This window comes from Oncorhynchus gorbuscha, linkage group LG03 (assembly GCF_021184085.1).
Source record: "Oncorhynchus gorbuscha isolate QuinsamMale2020 ecotype Even-year linkage group LG03, OgorEven_v1.0, whole genome shotgun sequence".
Lineage (NCBI taxonomy): Eukaryota > Metazoa > Chordata > Actinopteri > Salmoniformes > Salmonidae > Oncorhynchus > Oncorhynchus gorbuscha.
This window is the reverse complement of record NC_060175.1, coordinates 75,394,409-75,415,264: the sequence shown is the minus strand read 5'-3', so window position 1 is coordinate 75,415,264 and position 20,856 is coordinate 75,394,409. Positions and strand designations below refer to the sequence as shown.

The 20,856-nt window shown below is 41.5% G+C and overlaps 1 protein-coding gene across 1 annotated transcript in view; it reads left to right on the top strand.

The window, feature by feature from the left end:
* Positions 1 to 1,417: 1,417 nt before the first annotated feature.
* The window catches only part of LOC124031909, a 28,017-nt gene continuing 8,578 nt past the window's right edge, over positions 1,418 to 20,856 (top strand). The window contains exons 1-7 of the mRNA XM_046343716.1: positions 1,418 to 1,492; positions 11,343 to 11,648; positions 18,162 to 18,315; positions 19,756 to 19,798; positions 19,883 to 19,978; positions 20,228 to 20,340; positions 20,473 to 20,548. Coding sequence (XP_046199672.1) covers positions 18,249 to 18,315; positions 19,756 to 19,798; positions 19,883 to 19,978; positions 20,228 to 20,340; positions 20,473 to 20,548 — 395 coding nt within the window. The 5' untranslated portion in view covers positions 1,418 to 1,492; positions 11,343 to 11,648; positions 18,162 to 18,248. The remainder of the gene's footprint in view (positions 1,493 to 11,342; positions 11,649 to 18,161; positions 18,316 to 19,755; positions 19,799 to 19,882; positions 19,979 to 20,227; positions 20,341 to 20,472; positions 20,549 to 20,856) is intronic.

Here is a 20,856-nt window from a genome sequence, read left to right as displayed (position 1 = left end):
TGGGGTCACACACTACAGACACAGGCTCGCGAGTCCCTCCCACAGACAATATATCAGGTTCCACATCTATGGTTTCTTCTGTGACACCAGTACCTTACACATGGCTTAGCAGTATCTTGCAAATTAAAATATGTGCTAGTAAATGAATATAGTGATAGTGAGTTGTTTTCAGCACCCATGGGCTGTGGGTTTTGGCATTAGCCCTTTTTGCTGATGTCATGAGAAAGGTTTGTTCAATTATTCTCCAGCACCCCCCTGTGTTTGTTTCAAGGAATTGCCAACATGTAAGAGAGAATAGATGGTAGAATAGGAGGTGAAAGGTACAGTAAAAGGCAGTGGTTTTCTGGGCTACTCTCTGTGGGTACACATGGGCACAGATCCAAAAGAAAGAAAGACAGACAGACAGACAGACGTACAGTAACAGAGCACCGCCTTCTCTGTCCTTTGTGTTTCACACCCACGTCATGTCTGTGTCCAACCACCTTATCAGTAGATCAACACACTCAGAGGAGAGGAGAGCCTTCACTCTGGGTGGAAGGCAGACTGCATTCACCCCAATCAGAAAGGTCAAAATACCCACTGGGTACTGGAGAACTGGAGTCTGGGTAATATCTGGTTTATGTTGTTCATATATATATATATATATATACTGTACAGGATTTGTCCCAACATCCCACACCTTTCGTCTATATTGGCCAATCAGATTTGTTTTCTAACATTGTTCTTAAACAGGGTGTTCAGTTCCGGATTGAAATCACCTTTGAATGACTTACCGTGTCAGCGTAAGCCTCGGTGAAGTTTAATGCTTAAGATGTCCGAATCGCACCTGACAACTCCTGAGTCCAGACTAACCAGAACTGATATAAACATACTTCCCCATGAAAGTTCTTCTAGAGAAAACAAACTGTCTCATAGATTCATAGGTATCAATTCATCTCCAGAGTGTCCAGTTCTGCACTGAGAGGCAGTGTTTTCCACCCCCATGTGTCTGACATAGATGATGTTGCATAAACATTTGAACAGCAGTATTTTTTAAAGGCCGTCTGTGGTGTCTTGTAAATCTGCCTGCTTCTTTGATGCCTTATCTTTGCCGGGAGACTCTGGATTGCGATTGTGTGTGTGTGTGTGTGTGTGTGTGTGTGTGTGTGTGTGTGTGTGTGTGTGTGTGTGTGTGTGTGTGTGTGTGTGTGTGTGTGTGTGTGTGTGTGTGTGTGTGTGTGTGTGTGTGTGTGTGTGTGTGTGTGTGTGTGTGTGTGTGTGTGTGTGTGTGTGTGTGTGTTCATGCATGTATTCATGCGTGCGTTCATGCGTGCGCTCTAACCTGTCCAGGGTGGAAAATATTATGTCATCTTTACAGCATAGATCATTTGAGAAGTGCAGCCCTTACACCGTGTATCTTCAAGCAAACTAATGTTGCATGGAATGAATAATAATGGACATTGTAAAAGACCATCACTCTATCCACTGCTGTAGGCATAGCTGCAGCTCAGAGGTGAGTGGGGAGAGGAGAGAGGAGTGTATGGAGTGGTGTCACTACTACCAGTGATTTAGGCTCCAGGGGTGAGCTGGTCTCTGGGGGTGGCTGTCAGACTGGGCATACTTAGCACTGTGATTTGTACCCCGGCCTGAAGAGAACAAACCAGGGTTTGTGTCTGAATCACCAGCCAACCTGCAGATAGAAGAGTTATGGAAAGGTTCTGTCTTTTCATGTGAGAGATTGTTGTTAGGCTATATCATCTTTATATTCTCTTGAATCTCACAAAGGAGTTATATAAGTGAAAATGACCACGCCCATATGATTAGTGTTACTCCCTCACTTCCCTTTTTACTGCTCTGTGTACTGTAGGTCTAAACCAACTGATCTGAGATCTGGTCCTGGCTGTATTACGATGTGAAAACATTGTAAAACAGTCAGTTGTGTGATGTATGGTTTTGTGAATGTTTTATTGACACATACGTAGGTCAAGGTAATGATAATATATAACTTATGTGGGAGAGGACATTCATTTTAGTTTAACATCATAACAGATTTTGAAGACTGCATGGGTTTTAAAATTCCTAGAGGCCACAAATGTTGTAACTCTTCTCAAAATCGGAGAAAATTGATTCTGCGAACTGATTCAGACAGAGGGAGGCAGACAGAGGGAGGCAGACAGAGGGAGGCAGACAGAGTGCTACATGGCAGGTACTGAAAAGTAGGCTGAAGTTTATGCTCTTTGTTGTTTTAGCAAAGGAAGTCCTTGAGACAGACTCACTCTATAAAGCACACTTATTCTGATAAGATTGTGAAGACGTTGTACCTCTCCGTTAAGTCATGTTCCTCCTTTCCCTCATTGACTCCACGTCCCATTTACTATAAATAATAGGAACATATTCTGTCAAGTTAAAGGTACAGTACCCAAGGCACTTCATTTGGAGAGCCATTTCATATTAGCCATATTGTGCATATCATATCCTGTGTATTTTCATGAGGAAGAACGTTATCAGGCCCTCATATACATTTAGAAAAATCTCACAGTTGAATGTGTGTGCTAGAGAGGGGAAGTGGCAGAGAGAAAATAGAGAGGGCACATATCAAGTCTATGGTCACTGCCTTTTTACGACTTGGGCCTACATGTCGACTGCATGAACTTTAAAGAAATCATGTGATCAAAGGTCATTAAGTTTTGACTGCAGTTGCAAGTTTCTGCAGTTGCTCTTCACCAACTTCCTCCTGCAGCCATTGCCTGCGTTGCGGGAGGCTCCACTGTCAACCAATCATTAGGGAGGTTTTGTTTGACCCACGCAAACTATATACTGGATATGTACAAATGAATGTGATATTTGAGGCTCTCTCTCACTAATTGATTGTACAATGTACACAGATATATTTTATGTTTGTGAGTGTATGATATGGGGGTTGGAGACATGTTTATTTCAACATTATAAAGAACAACTTCTAGAAACAATGGCAACACTGCCATGTTGATCTAAGCCTTGCTGTTGGAAAACTCTGACTCGCAGATGCACCTCCCCCCGACTTCACTCCTTGACTTTCATCTAGTCGGTTGCTTTCGCCTTACCGCTCAAGCCCAGAAAGAGAGAGAGAGAGAGAGAGGCAGCAGTAGATGCTTTTCCTATGACATTTAGATTAGCGTGAGCAGGACAAGAGGAAACTGGGTTGTTATTCCAGTCCTGGTCAAAAAGAGTAGGCCCATTCTCCCTCAAACACACCTCTCTCTCTCTCTCTCTCTCTCTCTCTCTCTCTCTCTCTCTCTCTCTCTCTCTCTCTCTCTCTCTCTCTCTCTCTCTCTCTCTCTCTCTCTCTCTCTCTGGGACCTCTAGTGAAGAGTTGAAGTGCTTAAGTGCCTCACTTATTTTGCACCCATTGTTACTAGAATGGACTCTGAACGCATTGTGCCCATAATCCGAGATTAGCCGCAAATCTGAGATCAGGTTCCTTTTTTATTTATGATCAAGGCATCAATAACCAATTAACAGATGAATTATCAATAACTAATTAGGGTCCTTCACAGGGCACATTCAAGTGTATATGAGGTCCGACATACTCTCGGGTGATTGATCGAATGTATTGTATAATTAAAAGTAGGAGCTAGGCTGCGCCAGCCGGAGGCAACAATACATACATAAACAATTGTTGAGGAAACAAGTAAAATAAAGCCTTGAGGCTTATTTTTCTCCTTTGTAAGAGGAGGAGTAAATTATGCACAGACAATATTCAGCATTTTGATCATTCCTGTCACGCTCTCATTGCGTTCCTGTACGTCTGCAGCATCCATCAGGGTGGAAACATACCGACAGACGTTTTTTGTTGTTGTTCAACCCGGTCTGTCCAGTGTTCAGGAATCAGGAAACTCTAGGTTTTGTGGCCCACCAGCATTGTTGAGCGAAGGTGACTGTCATGTCATTGTGTTAGCTGTCATGTGAACGTCATAACCATAGCTGCAGCTGCTGTCCTACAGTACACCCTAAGTCCCAACCTTGGGGGGGGGGGGGGGGGGGGGTACTATTAAGCTAACATATGTAATACATTTTAGATGGTCATACCAAGGATAATTTAGCTATTTGATTTGGTATTTTATGTATTTGGTGAAACATTGAATTTGGCCTTACTGCTATCAACCCGTAGAAATGCATTGAATAGCAGATTCATGTATGGTAAAAGCAGATAGTAAAAATAAAATGTATCTGTCCAAAATCTAGGAAATATAAGAAAGACCAGGATTTGGAGGGGGGGGTGCGGGGGGGGGGGTTCCCCATATTTAACACATTTTTCTGGGCACTAAACCACTTCCATATATACAGTACCATTCAAAAGATTGAACACACTTACTCATTCGATGGTTTTTCTTTATTTTTTACTATTTTCTACATTGTAGAATAATATTGAAGAAATCAAAACTATGAAATAACACATATGGAATCATGTAGTAACCAAAGAAAAAGTGTTAAACAAATCAAAATATATTTTATATTTGAGATTCTTCAAATAGTCACCCTTTGCCTTGATGACAGATTGCACACTCTTTGCATTCTCTCAACCAGCTTCACCTGGAATGCTTTTCCAACAGTCTTGAAGGAGTTCCCACATATGCTGAGAACATGTTGGCTGCTTTTCCTTCACTCTGCGGTCCAAATCATCCCAAATCAATCAATCAAATGTATTTATAAAACCCTTCTTGCATCAGTTGATGTTACAAAGTGCTGTACAGAAACCTAGCCTAAAACCCCAAACATCTCATTTGGCTTGAGGCCGGTTGATTGTGGAAGCCAGGTCATCTGATGCAGCACTCCATTACTCTCCTTCTTGGTCAAATTGCCCTTACACAGCCTGGAGGTGTGTTGGGTCATTGTCCTGTTGAAAAACAAATGATAGTCCCACTAAGTCCAGACCAGATGGGATGGCGCTGTGCTGCAGAATGTGGTTGCCATGCTGGTTAAGAGTGCCTTGAATTCTAAATAAATCACAGACAGTGTCACCAGCAAAGCACTCCCACACCATCACACCTCCTCCTCCATGCTTCACCGTGGGAACTACACATGCAAAGATCATCCGATCACCTACTCTGCATCTCACAAAGAGACGGCGGTTGGAACCAAACATCTCAAATTTGGACTCATCAGACCAAAGGACAGATTTCCAGCGGTCTAATCAAATCAAATCAAATCAAATCGGATTTTATTTGTCACATACACATGGTTAGCAGATGTTAATGCGAGTGTAGCGAAATGCTTGTGCTTCTAGTTCCGACAATGCAGTGATAACCAACAAGTAATCTAACTAACAATTCCAAAACTACTGTCTTATACACAGTGTAAGGGGATAAAGAATATGTACATAAGGATATATGAATGAGTGATGGTACAGAGCAGCATACAGTAGATGGTATCGAGTACAGTATATACATATGAGATGAGTATGTAGACAAAGTAAACAAAGTGGCATAGTTAAAGTGGCTAGTGATACATGTATTACATAAGGATGCAGTCGATGATGTAGAGTACAGTATATACGTATGCATATGAGATGAATAATGTAGGGTAAGTAACATTATATATGGTAGCATTGTTTAAAGTGGCTAGTGATATATTTACATCATTTCCCATCAATTCCCATTATTAGAGTGGCTGGAGTTGGGTCAGTAACAATGACAGTGTGTTGGCAGCAGCCACTCAATGTTAGTGGTGGCTGTTTAACAGTCTGATGGCCTTGAGATAGAAGCTGTTTTTCAGTCTCTCGGTCCCAGCTTTGATGCACCTGTACTGACCTCGCCTTCTGGATGATAGCGGGGTGAACAGGCAGTGGCTCGGGTGGTTGATGTCCTTGATGATCTTTATGGCCTTCCTGTAACATCGGGTGGTGTAGGTGTCCTGGAGGGCAGGTAGTTTGCCCCCGGTGATGCATTGTGCAGACCTCACTACCCTCTGGAGAGCCTTACGGTTGAGGGCGGAGCAGTTGCCGTACCAGGCGGTGATACAGCCCGCCAGGATGCTCTCGATTGTGCATCTGTAGAAGTTTGTGAGTGCTTTTGGTGACAAGCCAAATTTCTTCAGCCTCCTGAGGTTGAAGAGGCGCTGCTGCGCCTTCTTCACGACGCTGTCAGTGTGAGTGGACCAATTCAGTTTGTCTGTGATGTGTATGCCGAGGAACTTAAAACTTGCTACCCTCTCCACTACTGTTCCATCGATGTGGATAGGGGGGTGTTCCCTCTGCTGTTTCCTGAAGTCCACAATCATCTCCTTAGTTTTGTTGACGTTGAGTGTGAGGTTATTTTCCAGACACCACACTCCGAGGGCCCTCACCTCCTCCCTATAGGCCGTCTTGTCGTTGTTGGTAATCAAGACTACCACTGTTGTGTCGTCCGCAAACTTGATGATTGAGTTGGAGGCGTGCGTGGCCACGCAGTCGTGGGTGAACAGGGAGTACAGGAGAGGGCTCAGAACGCACCCTTGTGGGGCCCCCGTGTTGAGGATCAGCGGGGAGGAGATGTTGTTGCCTACCCTCACCACCTGTCTAATGTCCATTGCTTATGTTCCCTGGCCCAAGCAAGTCTCTTCTTATGATTGGTGTCCTTTAGTAGTGGTTTATTTGCACCAATTCGACCATGAAGGCCTGATTCACGCAGTCTCCTCTGAACAGTTGATGGTGAACTCTGTGAAGCATTTATTTGGCCTGCAATTTCTGAGGCTTGTAACTCTAATTAATGTATCCTCTGCGGCAGAGGTAACTCTGGGTCTTCCTTTCCTGTAGTGGTCCTCATGAGACCCAGTTTCATCCCAGTGCTTGATGGTTTATGTGACTGCACTTTAAGAAACTTTCAAAATAGCTGACATTTTCTGGATTGACCGACCTTCATGCCTTAAAGTAATGATGGGTTGTCATTTCGCTTTGCTTATTTGAGCTGTTCTTCTGTATACCACACCTACCTTGTCACAACACAACTGATTGGCTCAAACGCATTAAGAAGGGAAGAAATTCCACAAATGAACTTTGAACAAGGCACACCTGTTAATTGAAATGCATTCCAGGTGATTACATAATAAGATGGTTGAGAGAATGTCAAGAGTGTGCAAAGCTGTCATCAAGGCAAAGGTTGGCTACTTTGAAGAAACTCACATTTAAAATATATTTTGATTTGTTTAACACTTTTTTGGTTACTACATGATACCATATCTACAATGTGAAAAAAAATGTACAAATTAAGAAAAATCCCTGGAATGAGTAGGTGTGTCCAAACTTTTGACTGGTACTGCACGTCCATACATTTTTTAAACTGGTCCCACGCTACCTTCAGACAAGTCTTGTGATATCTATGTTAACTTCTACTAAGCTAGCATATGGAATTGTTTTGAGATGGTCATACGAAGGATCATTTAGCTATTTTAATTCGAATTTTTGGATATTATTTGATGAAACATTGAATTTGGCCTTACTGCTATTAGCCCATAGAAACGTATTGAATAACACATTCATACTGTATATGGAAAAACAAAACATAAATCAAAAGGAAGTTGGCACTAAACCTCTTCCACATGTACTTCCATTCATTTTTTAAACTGGTTCTGGTACTGTTTGTGTGTCCGTGAGAGTCTCATCTTTCCGTAGAGGGGTCAAATTAGGGTGTAGCTCAAATTGTTTGGTCACTAAATCACAAACTAGATATTTTTAGCTTAAACAGAAAGATTTTGAATGTTTTTCCTATAGCAATCTCTGTAATCAGTTTATCACACAATTGTGATTCACAGCACAGCTGATATACAATTGAAATCGGAATTTACATACACCTTAGCCAAATACATTTAAACTCAGTTTTTCACAATTCCTGACATTTAATCAGAGTAAATATTCTCTGTCTCACGTCAGTTATTATGGTCACCACTTTATTTTAAGAATATGAAATGTAAGAATAATAGTAGAGAGAATTATTTTTTTCAGCTTTTATTTCTTATTCCCAGTGGGTCAGAAGTTTACATAGTATTTGGTAGCATTGCCTTTAAATTGTTTAACTTGGGTCAAATGTTTCGGGTAGCCTACCACAAGCTTCCCACAATAAGTTGTGTACATTTTGGCCCATTCCTCCTGACAGAGCTGGTATAACTGAGTCAGATTTGTAGGCCTCCTTGCTCGCACACGCTTTTTCAGTACTGCCTACAAATGTTCTATAGGTTTGAGGTCAGGGATTCGTGATGGCCACTCCAATACCTTGACTTTGTTGTCCTTAAGCCATTTTGCCACGACTTTGGAAGTATGCTTGGGGTCATTGTCCATTTGGAAGACCCATGTGAGACCAAACTTTAACTTCCTGACTGATGTCTTGAAATTATGCTTCAATATATCCACATAATTCTCCTGCCTCATGATGCCATCTATTTTCCCTCCTGCAGCCAAGCACCCCCACACTATGATGCTGCCAACCCCGTGAATCACGGTTGGGATGGTGTTCTTTGGTTTGCAAGCTTCCCCCTTTTTCCTCCAAACATAACAATGGTCAATATGGCCAAACAGTTCTATTTTTGTTTCATCAGACCAGAGGACATTTCTCCAAAGAGTATGATCTTTGACCCCATGTGCAGTTGCAAACCGTAGTCTGGCTTTTTTATGGCAGTTGGAGCAGAGGCTTCTTCCTTGCTGAGCGGCCTTTCAGGTTATGTCGATATAGGACTCGTTTTACTGTGAATATAGATACCTTGGTACCTGTTTCCTCCAGCATCTTCAAAAGGTCCTTTGCTGTTGTTCTGGGATTGATTTGCACTTTTCGCACCAAGGTACGTTCATCTCTGGGAGACAGAACGTGTCTCCTTCCTGAGCGGTGTGGTGGCTGCGTGTTCCCATGGTGTTTATACTTGCATACTATTGTTTGTACAGATGAATGTGGTACCTACAGGCGTTTGGTAATTGCTCCAAAGGACGAACCAGACTTGCGAAGGTCTACAATTTTTTTTCTGATGTCTTGGCTGATTTCTTTTGATATTCCCATTATGTCAAGAAAAGAGGCACCAAGTTTGAAGGTAGGCCTTGAAATACATCCACAGGTACACCTCCAATTGACTCAAATTATGTCAATAAGCCTATCAGAAGCTTCTAAAGCCATGACATCATTTTCTGGAATTTTCCAAGCTGTTTAAAGGCACAGTCAACTTAGTGTATGTAAACTTCTGACCCACTGGAATTGTGATACAGTAAATGATAGGTGAAATAATCTGTTTGTAAACAATTGTTGGAAAAATGCCTTGTGTCATGCACAAAGTTGATGTCCTAACTGACTTGCCAAAACTATAGTTTGTTAACAAGATATTTGTGGAGTGGTTGAAAAAATGACTCCAACCTAAGTGTATGTAAACTTCCGACTTCAATTGTAGCAACCTGGTGTCAAAGCATTTCATATTATTCTTTACGTAAATCCGAGACACTCCATTTAGTAGTTAGTGCCCGTTGCTGACAGGTGTGTAAAATTGAGCAGACAGTTATAAAATGTCCATAGACAAACATTGGCATTAGAATGGCCTTAATGGCCTTACTGAAGAGCTCAGTGACTTTCAACGTGGCACCGTCATAGGATGCCACCTTTCCAACAAGTCAATTTGTCAACTGTAAGTGCTGTTATTGTGAAGTGGAAACATCTAGGAGCAACAACGGTTCAAACAGGAAGTGGTAGGCCACACAATCTTACGGAATGGGACCGCCGAGTACTGAAGCAAGTAGCGTGTAAAAATCATCTGTCCTCGGTTGCAACACTCACTACTGAGTTCCAAACTGCCTCTAGAAGCATGTCAGCACAAGAACTGTTCGTCAGGTAGCTTCATGAAATTAGTTTCCATTTCCAACTGCACACAAGCCGAAGCACACCATATGCAATGCCAAGCGTAAGCTGGAGTGGTGTAAAGCTCGCCTCCTTTGGACTCTGGAGCAGTGGAAATGTGTTCTCTGGAGTGATTAATCATGATTCACACTCTGGCAGTTCGACAGACAAATTTGGGTTTGGCGGATGACAGGAGAAAGCTAGCTGCCCCCAATGCATAGTGACAACTTTAAAGTTTGGTGGAGGAGGAATAATGGTCTGGGGCTGTGTTTCATGGTTTGGGCTAGGCCCCTTAGTTACAGTGAAGGGAAATCTTAATGCTTCAGGATACAATGACATTCTCTAGATTATTCTGTGCTTCCAACTTTGTGGAAACAGTTTGGGGAAGGCCCTTTCCTGTTTCTGCATGACAATGCACCCATGCACAAAGCTAGGTCTATACAGAAACGTTTTGTCGAGGTTGGTGTGGAAGAACTCGACTGGCCTGCACTGAGCCCTGACCTCAACCCCATCAAACACCTTTGGGGATGAATTGGAACGGCGACTGCGAACTAGGCCACCTAACATCATTGCACAACCTCACTAAAGCTCTTGTGGCTGAATGGAAGCGAGTCCCCTCAGTAATGTTCCCACATCTGGTGGAAAGCCTTCCCAGAAGAGTGGAGGCTGTTACAGCAGCAAAGGGGGGGACCAACTTCATATTAATGCCCATGATTTTGGAACTGAGACATTAGCTAGGTGACTAGGGGGTTAACACTAACATTAATTAGCTGGCTAATGTTAACTAGGCTAGGGGTTAGGCTTTAGCATTAGGGTTAAGGTTAGTGTTAAGGTTAGGAGCCAGGTTAAAGGGTTAAGTTTAGGGTTGGGGAAGGGGAAGGGTTAGCTAACATGCAGCAGTTGCAAAGTAGCTAAAAGTAGTAAGCAGTTGAAAGTTACTAATTAGCTAAAATTGTCCGTGATGAGATTCAAACACGCAACCTTTGGGTTGCTAGACATTTGCGTTATACACCTACCCATCCACCCAGACCAACCACCCTTCTTTTTGTTTTCGCCTTAAATGACCTTCTGTCTTATGTAAACATACCTAGCATAACATAGTGTATCATAATCATTTGTGTATCCCGGATTTAATTTTGATAATTGTGTCAACCCCATTTGTAAATATATTTATAAAATACCTGTTTTAATTTGTTAGCATTCAGAGAAACGCACAATCAGAGAATTACATGTTCCTATCAAAAATATTTTGCACAATTTGACCAAGTGTCTCTTAAAGTCACTCTTACATTTTTAGATGACATAATACGGGTACTCCGCTCAAGTAGAAAAAGTCATCAAAATCATTGTTTATTCAGTAGTATTATGTATTCACTATTCTCTATTCACTCAATCATAACTCAGTATTTATAGACCATGATTTATGTATTTTTTTAAAGATCTCCTCTCTTAATTCAGAATTGTAGGAGTGAAACATTTAATGCATGGCATTGTGTGTTTGAGTTTCTCTGTTGTGTGTTTGAGTTTCTCTCTTTTTTCTAGGGTTCATAAAGCCGGTTGGGCCGGTTTTTGGGGATTTCTGCACAACCGGAATATCAAGGAAGAACTGGCCCGGGCGTCTGTGTTTGTGTCCTCTGGAGGAGGACCGCTCCAACCTGTTCACAGGGTGGAGATTGGGGGGAAGGGGGAGCGCTCTCCATGCCTCCTTTTCCTCTCTTGCTTTCTCTCTCTGTTTCTCTATCCTTCTCTGGCACTGATCAACCAACTCTCCAGGGCTAAGGACGAGAGGGATTCTGATTCTGATTGGAGCAGAAGGGACAATCGGGTTGTTGATGGTACTGGGAAGAGGTGAGTGAGCCTGCTGTTAGTGTGTGTGGGGAGCAGGGGCATGTGAGGTTTGGGCGGGTTGGCAGGTGGGCAGGTGGCAGAAGTAAGGCTGGGCAGGAGAGTCCATTCATTAGCATACAAACAGTAGATCAAGAATGGTTGAAATCCCAGTGTTAAAGAAATTAGGGTTAAATTGACTCTACTGGGAGTTATCTGAACCCTCAAGAGAATGATACGCTCCCTGAAGTTAGTGTTGATGACTGTAGTTCATTGGGATGGAGTACTTTTAACTACATTAAGAGTAACCAGAGACAGGGAGTTAAATCTACGGAGTTATCCACAGATGTGGGAGGAGCTTCATTATTATATTTCCCAGCATTCTCTTTTGCAGGTTGAGTTTAAAATGTTTTGTTTCAATATCTGTGTTTTCGCATGTACAGTACATTCATATTATGCTACTGAAAGATAAGAAACATTAATTTTTTCTAAACGAATCCAATCTATAAGTAGTTGGATTCATAGCAACCGTTAGCAAGTGCTATAGTTGTTCTAGTTTACATGATGTAGGTAGTCTTCATGTAAGTTCTTCCCTACACTGACAGGCATTCTAAATGCAAGTTGTGAGTGATATTAAAGTGCTGGCCATCTTCTTGGAAGTTGGCTTCCAACAGAGGTTGGATATCACATTGCAAACCACCATAATGTGACACATTAAGAAATATTCAAATAAGGCTTTACACCCTTATAACTCAAAGGAAGTAAACTAAAAGTGAAATGTACTCTGCTATAGTTGACTGTTAATTTAAAAAAGACATACAAGTACACTGCTCAAAAAAATTAAGGGAACACTAAAATAATGCATCATATGGGACTCCCGGTCACGGCCGGTAATGATACAGCCTGGGATCAAACCCCAGGCTGTGGTGACATCGCAATAATGTGATGCGGAGCCTTAGACCGCTGCGCCACTCAGGAGGCCACATAATGTGTTTTTAAATTAACAAAACACAGTGTTGGGAAGTGGGCAGGGTTCACATTGAATTTGTCAGATGATGGAATAATGGTTTGTGGATTGACAGTGAGCTAGTGATCCATGTGTTGATTGGGACAGAGTAGGCGACAGAGCATGAAGGCAACATACACTGGATGTGTGCAGTGAAAGGTGTTGTTTTACAGGGTCAGCCATAGTAGAATGGTGCCCCTGGAGCAAATTAGGGTTAATTGCCTTGCTCAAGGGCACATTGACCTTTCACTTACTGGCCCAACGGAACTGCTAGGCTACCTGCCACCTCACAAGACCCTGTGAACTTTCTCAGAGCACAAATAATAACATTTTGTGAACATAACCCATTGTTGTGACTATGTCTGTTTCCCAACACTGTTTTGTACAGGATTGCACGATTAAAGGGAAAATGCGGGATCGGTTCATACATTTTTGGACTGGTTAAAACTTGGTTAACTATCATTTTTATGTAATGGATGATCAGTCCTTGCATCCATAGTCTGTTGATCAATATAAGAGTGCTTAAATCAAATAACATTTAACATTTAAGTCATTTATCAAATCAAATCAAATTTATTTATATAGCCCTTCGTACATCAGCTGATTTCTCAAAGTGCTGTACATAAACCCAGCCTAGAGACAGCAAGGGCAGTTTGTTGCTCCAGAGCCTTTCCGTTCACCTTCACACTCCTGGGCCAGACTACACTCAATCATATGACCCACTGAAGAGATGAGTCTTCAGTAAAGACTTAAAGGTTGAGACCGAGTTTGCGTCTCTCACATGGGTAGGCAGACCATTCCATAAAAATGGAGCTCTATAGGAGAAAGCCCTGCCTCCAGCTGTTTGCTTAGAAATTCTAGGGACAATTAGGAGGCCTGCGTCTTGTGACCGTAGCGTACGTGTAGGTATGTACGGCAGGACCAAATCAGAGAGATAGGTAGGAGCAAGCCCATGTAATGCTTTGTAGGATAGCAGTAAAACCTTGAAATCAGCCCTTGCCTTGACAGGAAGCCAGTGTAGGGAGGCTAGCACTGGAGTAATATGATCAAATTTTTTGGTTCTAGTCAGGATTCTAGCAGCCGTATTTAGCACTAACTGAAGTTTATTTAATGCGTTATCCGGGTAGCCGGAAAGTAGAGCATTGCAGTAGTCTAACCTAGAAGTGACAAAAGAATGGATACATTTTTCTGCATAATTTTTGGACAGAAAGTTTCAGATTTTTGCAATGTTACGTAGATGGAAAAAAACTGTCCTTGAAACAGTCTTGATATGTTCTTCAAAAGAGAGATCAGGGTCCAGAGTAACGCCGAGGTACTTCACAGTTGTATTTGAGACGACTGTACAACCATTAAGATTAATTGTCAGATTCAACAGAAGATCTCTTTGTTTCTTAGGACCTAGAACAAGCATCTCTGTTTTGTCCGAGTTTAAAAGTAGAACGTTTGCAGCCATCCACTTCCTTATGTCTGAAACACATGCTTCTAGCGAGGGCAATTTTGGGGCTTCACCATGTTTCATTGAAATGTACAGCTGTGTGACATCTGCATAGCAGTGAAATTCAACATTATGTTTTCGAATGACATTACATTTCTCTGTCCCCATCCCCAGCTGTTACCAATACAAAAAATGGGGGGGTTACCGTTTTCTTGTTTTTAAATTCTTAAAATGCGCCTTTAGTGGTAGGTACTACAGGTGCGAGTGTCAGCTGTTTGTTCACCTACCCACAACCCGTTGGCAACCGCCTGACTATATGTGATAAAGTGAAAATCTGAGACCACTAACCCTCAAAAATAGAAAATGCACTGTTTGACAGGGGTTGCAGGATCTTTTTTGTTGCCTGATTTAAATATGTTTCTGCTTATAATTCTGGACATTTTGGTAGGCTATTTGTTAGTCAACTTGTCTTTAATTAGATACATGCAGCTTCTGTTCTGTCATTATATGATGCCCTAGCAGACTAAACAAAACCCTGGTCAACAGAATAATGTAATAGATCGATAGAATTATTGCTTCGAGCAAAGACGTTTAGGGACTGGGGAGAAAACACAATAGTGCAACAAAAAAACTGGAAAGATTTTCTGTCAAAATGACAAATGACACCTGTTTGACCGGTTGAAAAGGAAAATAAAGCTGTGAAAACGACCCAATGTTTTTGTGATAAGATTTCAGTTCGGCTTGGATGCATATTTTAAGCCTATGTGGTTGAAATACTATCAGCTTTTATGACGAAGGCAACACCTCTACAGATGGTATCTAACTGAGCATTGCATTCCTTTAAGATGCAGAAAGAAAGAAATCATTCTCCACTCCTGTTCCCATGTCCACATTTTGCCTACATTTGGTGTATCATTTTACAGCAAGAAATGCTTAATTCTACAGGAGTTAATATTAAGGCTATGTGAGAGGTTATAGACCTACAGTCCTGGCCAAAGGTTTTGAGAATGACACAAATATACATTTTCATAAAGTCTGCTGCCTCAGTGTCTTTAGATATTTTTGTCAGATGTTACGATGGAATACTGAAGTATAATTACAAGCATTTCATAAGTGTCAAAGGCTTTTATTGACAATTACATGAAGTTGATGCAAAGAGTCAATATTTTCAGTGTTGACCCTTCTTTTTCAAGACCTCTGCAATCCACCCTGGCATGCTGTCAATTAACTTCTGGGCCACATCCTGACTGATGGCAGCCCATTCTTGCATAATCAATGCTTGGAGTTTGTCAGAATTTGTGGGGTTTTGTTTGTCCACCCGCCTCTTGAGGATTGACCACAAATGCTCAATGGGATTAAGGTCTGGGGAGTTTCCTGGCCATGGACCAAAAATATCCATGTTTTGTTCCCCCGAGCCACTTAGCTATCACTTTTGCCTTATGGCAAGGTGCTCCATCATGCTATAAAAGGCATTGTTTGTCACCAAACTGTTCCTGGATGGTTGGGAGAAGTTGCACTCGGAGGATGTGTTGGTACCATTCTTTATTCATGGCTGTGTTCTTAGGCAAAATTGTGAGTGAGCCCACTCCCTGGGCTGAGAAGCAACCCCACACATGAATAGTCTCAGGATGCTTTACTGTTGGGATGACACAGGACTGATGGTAGCGCTCACCTTCTCTTCTCCGGACAAGCTTTTGTCCGGATGCCCTAAACAATCGGAAAGGGGATTCATCAGAGAAAATGACTTTACCCCAGTCCTCAGCAGTCCAATCCCTGTACCTTTTGCAGAATATCAGTCTGTCCCTGATGCTTTTTTCTAGAGAGAAGTGGCTTCTTTGCTGCCCTTCTTGACATCAGGCCATCCTCCAAAAGACTTTGCCTCGCTGTGCGTGCAGATGCACTGGTGGTGCCCCAATCCTGCAGTTGAATCAACTTTAGGAGACGGTCCTGGCGCTTGCTTGACTTTCTTGGGCGCCCTGAAGCCTTCTTCAAAACAATTGAACAGCTCTCCTTGAGGTTCTTGATATGAAAATGTATATTTGTGTCATTCTCAAAACTTTTGGCCACGACTACTCATCAACACAGTAGGCCACAGTTCACTTGATATGCCATAGGCCTATTTGAAGTCCTGTCTTGTATAGCTCTTCACAATCATCACATAGTCATCACAGTCATCTTACATAATGTAGCCGGCACTGCTATCATCCTCTTTTACCACTTCAACAAATATTTTCCAAACATTACTTTTCTGGCCCTCTCTTTTTATTTTCAACTCTCCTTTTGCAGCTTTTGTCAGATTGAATTAAACTTCGACAATGTCCTTTTTGGTCGGTGGCTTGACGTTAGCTTTTTCTGCCCTTTCCCAAAAGCGTTATTTTGTGATTGGCTGTGTGGGCTATGTGGCTTGCCTACAGTTAAGCCCTAAAGTTTTGGCTTAAGCACTAATACCAGAAAAAAACTAAATGTAGCCTATATAAATTGCACAAGTATTATACAATTATGTTTTTTTAAGGTATTGTTTCTTTTTATTTAACCAGCCCGCCCTTCAGCCACACACTATTTAATGACCTTAAACCGGTCCGCCACGAGGATATAGCCTTGGGGACTGGGGGTTATGAGTCAACCCGTACGTCACTAGTAGGTACCATATAGCTGAGTCTATATTTCTATCGCTATAGAATATGTAGCCTTGTTACTGCCACCTGCTGTTTGCATGCATGTGTCTGTGTCTATGTGTGAGTGCCATTGTGTCTCATTTCAGTAAATGCATGCTAAGTCTTTGATTTTTCAGGCTTCATTCACACTTTGAGACTGCATTTCTTGATTGTTTGTCACAGACTCTTGAGCCACCTCGCTGTATCCTTATACTGTATACAACATTCTCTTCTCCAAGTGTCTTGAGCTCTGCAATTCCTACCATTATGCAGTGCACAGTTACACAGTAATACAGCTCGTCAGTATTCATTTACAGCAAACAAACAGATATTTACAGGGCATTTCATTAGATACATGTACTTTGGGATGAGCAAATCAGGCCTATTGTTCTGTGATTTTTCTGAATTATCAATAAGAGCAAATGTACTTTTACTTAGATCAAATAAGCGGTTTTAGTCAAAATCCTAATATAGGTGTGTGTAATATACTGTGTTTGTAATGTTCTTGTAGGTACAGTGTTGTATAAGTGTGTATGTTACAGTTGAACTGAGAGCTTGTGACGTACAGTAGAGAAACCATGAAAGCCAGCCAGCAGTGGAAGACAGGCAGGTCTTCTCTTGCTTCGCTGCAACGTTTGGGACAGTTAGTCAACGTATCCCAACATGCCGAGAGAACGACTCTGATCAAAATGCAAAAATAGTGTTTTCGAATGTGCAGACACACCCTCAAACATCTCATTTTTGGACTGAGATTCTTGGTCATATGGGTGCAAATAAGTACAAATAAAAATAAAAAGAGAAGTAGTCAGTAGTCAATACAGATATTTTATATTATAATAATGTGTGTCACTTTAGAGTTGTGCCCGCTTCAATATCTCAACAACAACTTCACATGCCCTATGAATGTCCTAGGAATACTGCTTCCCTCAGACATGTTATGTTTCATGGCCCAATTGTAAGGATATCACATGACAGGATTGCATTGTCACCTTACAGCAATATTGAGATTTCACCAAGAATGTTTCTTATTCTATGATTTATATATTGACCTCTAGTCTAGATTCTAGAACATAGGAGAGGGAAGTATACAGCTATCAAGTGCTTCTCTCTCTCTCTCTCTCTCTCTCTCTCTCTCTCTCTCTCTCTCTCTCTCTCTCTCTCTCTCTCTCTCTCTCTCTCTCTCTCTCTCTCTCTCTCTCTCTCTCTCTCTCTCTCTCTCTCTCTCCCCCTCTCTCTCTCACACACACACACACACACACACAAATTGAGGCCTTGGGCGCAGTCCTCTGAAAACGTTATCGTTTCCCATATCTCTGTACAATTTTACCCTCATGTTTGTGCAGGGCAAGGCCATAAGGGCTGCTGTACAGAATGCACACTAGCATGCTCTTCTGTAGATCTGAATGTACAGTTAACTATTTTGGTTGGAATATCTTCCCCAGTTGATGACATTGCTGTCTGTAGTGGATGACAGCTGAGCGAAAGAGGGGCTCTTGTGTCCAGGTCAGCTGTGACAGCCTAGTGTTACCATGGCTCTGGAGGGTTTCAACAAGCTCTTCCACAAACTGAGGGAGGCCCATGAGAGAGAGGTCAAAGGTGAGTGAGCATTCCTCCAACAGTTTCAGTGTCACTCTGAAACGTGAGACAAAACATAAGAGTGAATGGACTAACAACTTTATTACGTCTTTGTAACAGAAAATAATGTCTTTGTAATACTGGAAGCTGAGTGTCTGTAATGTGTAGCACTTAATTATGCAAGTATAACCATGTGGTTTTCGGGAAATCACGCAAAGATTTCCCCCTGTGAATTGATTTTTTTCATTTTTCCCCGTGAAATTTTCACAAGTCAGATGTGGTTTTTTGACACGTGAAGTTTCACATGTACATTTTTCACCTGAAAAACAAACAAACACACATTTATTTGTCACCACTTCCAGCAATATCTGGTCTCCCATCCAGGACCGAACCTGCTTAGGCAAATCAGCAGTGGGATGAAGGGTGGTATGTTTCTATGTTGCTAGAATGAATGAGTCAAAACTTACAACTGGAACAAAAAATGTAACTTTTGAGTTTATGTTTTGCTTTCAATATCATTATTTTTGTTTGCACTACTAAGAATGTTGATCTCCACATCAGACGTTTTGTTTGCTATTTACAGTGTTGGGGAATCCACTCTGAAAATATGGTTTACCAAGCTATTGTTTCACACTGGAAAAGGTTCAACTACACTTAAAGCTACCCTTTAGGAAAATATAGTTATCTAGCAAAAGTTACTTTGAAAAAGTAGTTCACTACATCCAAACTACTTAGTGAAAAATGATCATATCTAAATATGAAATTTCACTTGCTTCACATTGCAAGAATAGATCACTCTGGAGTCAGATGTTAACAGGATGTGTTATTTAGCCTATTAAACACAAAACTATGTTTCAAATGAGAATTAGGCAGGTCTGATGCCATCTTCACCCATGTTTTAGTTTATTTTAGCAAAGAAAAGTAGTGTGAAGTTCCAGTAGTTAGCTACACCACTACATGGCAATTGTTTTTAATTAACTACCGAAAATACTACTAGTTGATCTACAACTCCCCAACACTGGATATTAATGGCACAAAAGTAACTCACTCAACTGAGGATTGCACAATATAATAACACTATTACTCTATTAAAGGAGTTTAAAGTGTCAATTCTTAATTGAAACGTTAACAAAGTGCCCTCCCCGCCACAGTTTCAGTAAAAAGCTATTGTTTTTCGTTTGTGAACGTGCAACTCTACATGTGAGGTGAAACATGTGAACACTAAATTGAAAACATGTTAAAAATGTGGTTTCACAAGTAAAATTGAAGCTCAACATGTGAAAACCAATTTGTAAGTCGCTCTGGATAAGAGCGTCTGCTAAATGACTTAAATGTAAATGTAAATGTAAAACAGCTATTTGACATGTTTCTCTCTCTCTCTCTCTCTCTCTCTCTCTCTCTCTCTCTCTCTCTCTCTCTCTCTCTCTCTCTCTCTCTCTCTCTCTCTCTCTCTCTCTCTAGAATGGCAAGAGACATTTCAGGAGCTGAACAATAAAAACAGCTGGTGAGTAAAGCACTTCATTAAAGGTGACATGTTGATATATGGGAGATGTAGTGATGGCAGCTCTTGGTGTGTTACTCTGAGTAGTGAAACAAAGCAAATGGAGGAGCTGTTTAACAAGAACCAACAGCTGAAAGAGCACCAGAGGTTACTTACAGAAAACATCAAACAGCTGGAAAATAGGTGGGTCCCTCTGTGTGTCTCTGTGTTTGGGTATTCTATATTAGTATTTTTAGCTGAACGTTTTATTTTTCACATGCACATGTACAGTGAAATTCTTAACTTGCAAGCCCTACCCAACAGTGCAGTATACAAATATTTTTTAAACCACGAGAAATATTAAAATAGGGTGTTTTAGTGTGTGCTGTCTTAACACAATGTGTTGCTGAATGTGTGTCAATGTTTGACCCCCTGGTGACCTCTGTGCTGCAGGTTGAGGGCGGGGCTCTGTGACAGGTGTACTGTCACTCAGGACGTGGCCAAGCGCAGGCAGCAGGAGTATGAGACCTCCCAGATCCAGAGCCTCCATCATATTTCCATCCTGGGTAGCTAGCTAACACATCGACCCCTCCTTCACATGCATCTCAAGCATTGTGTAAAGATCCAACAATAATGCTTATTTTATAGCTACAGTATAGTACTTAAACATTAGCCATGGACTGTGGGTTATTTTGTAGTGGGAAAGATGAACAAAATGAAAACGGAGAACCAGAGACTGCAAGAGGAAGTCAGTCATCTGAGAGGAGCACAAGAGTGAGTTATATGCACAGACTGACCAAAATATTATGAACACCTGCTCTTTCCATGACAAGAGTGAGTTATATGCACAGAGTGACCAACATATGATGAACAGATGCTCTTTCCATGACAAGAGTGAGTTATATGCACAGAGTGACCAACATATGATGAACACCTGCTCTTTCCATGACAAGAGTGAGTTATATGCACAGAGTGACCAAAATATTATGAACACCTGCTCTTTCCATGACAAGAGTGAGTTATATGCACAGAGTGACCAACATATGATGAACACCTGCTCTTTCCATGACAAGAGTGAGTTA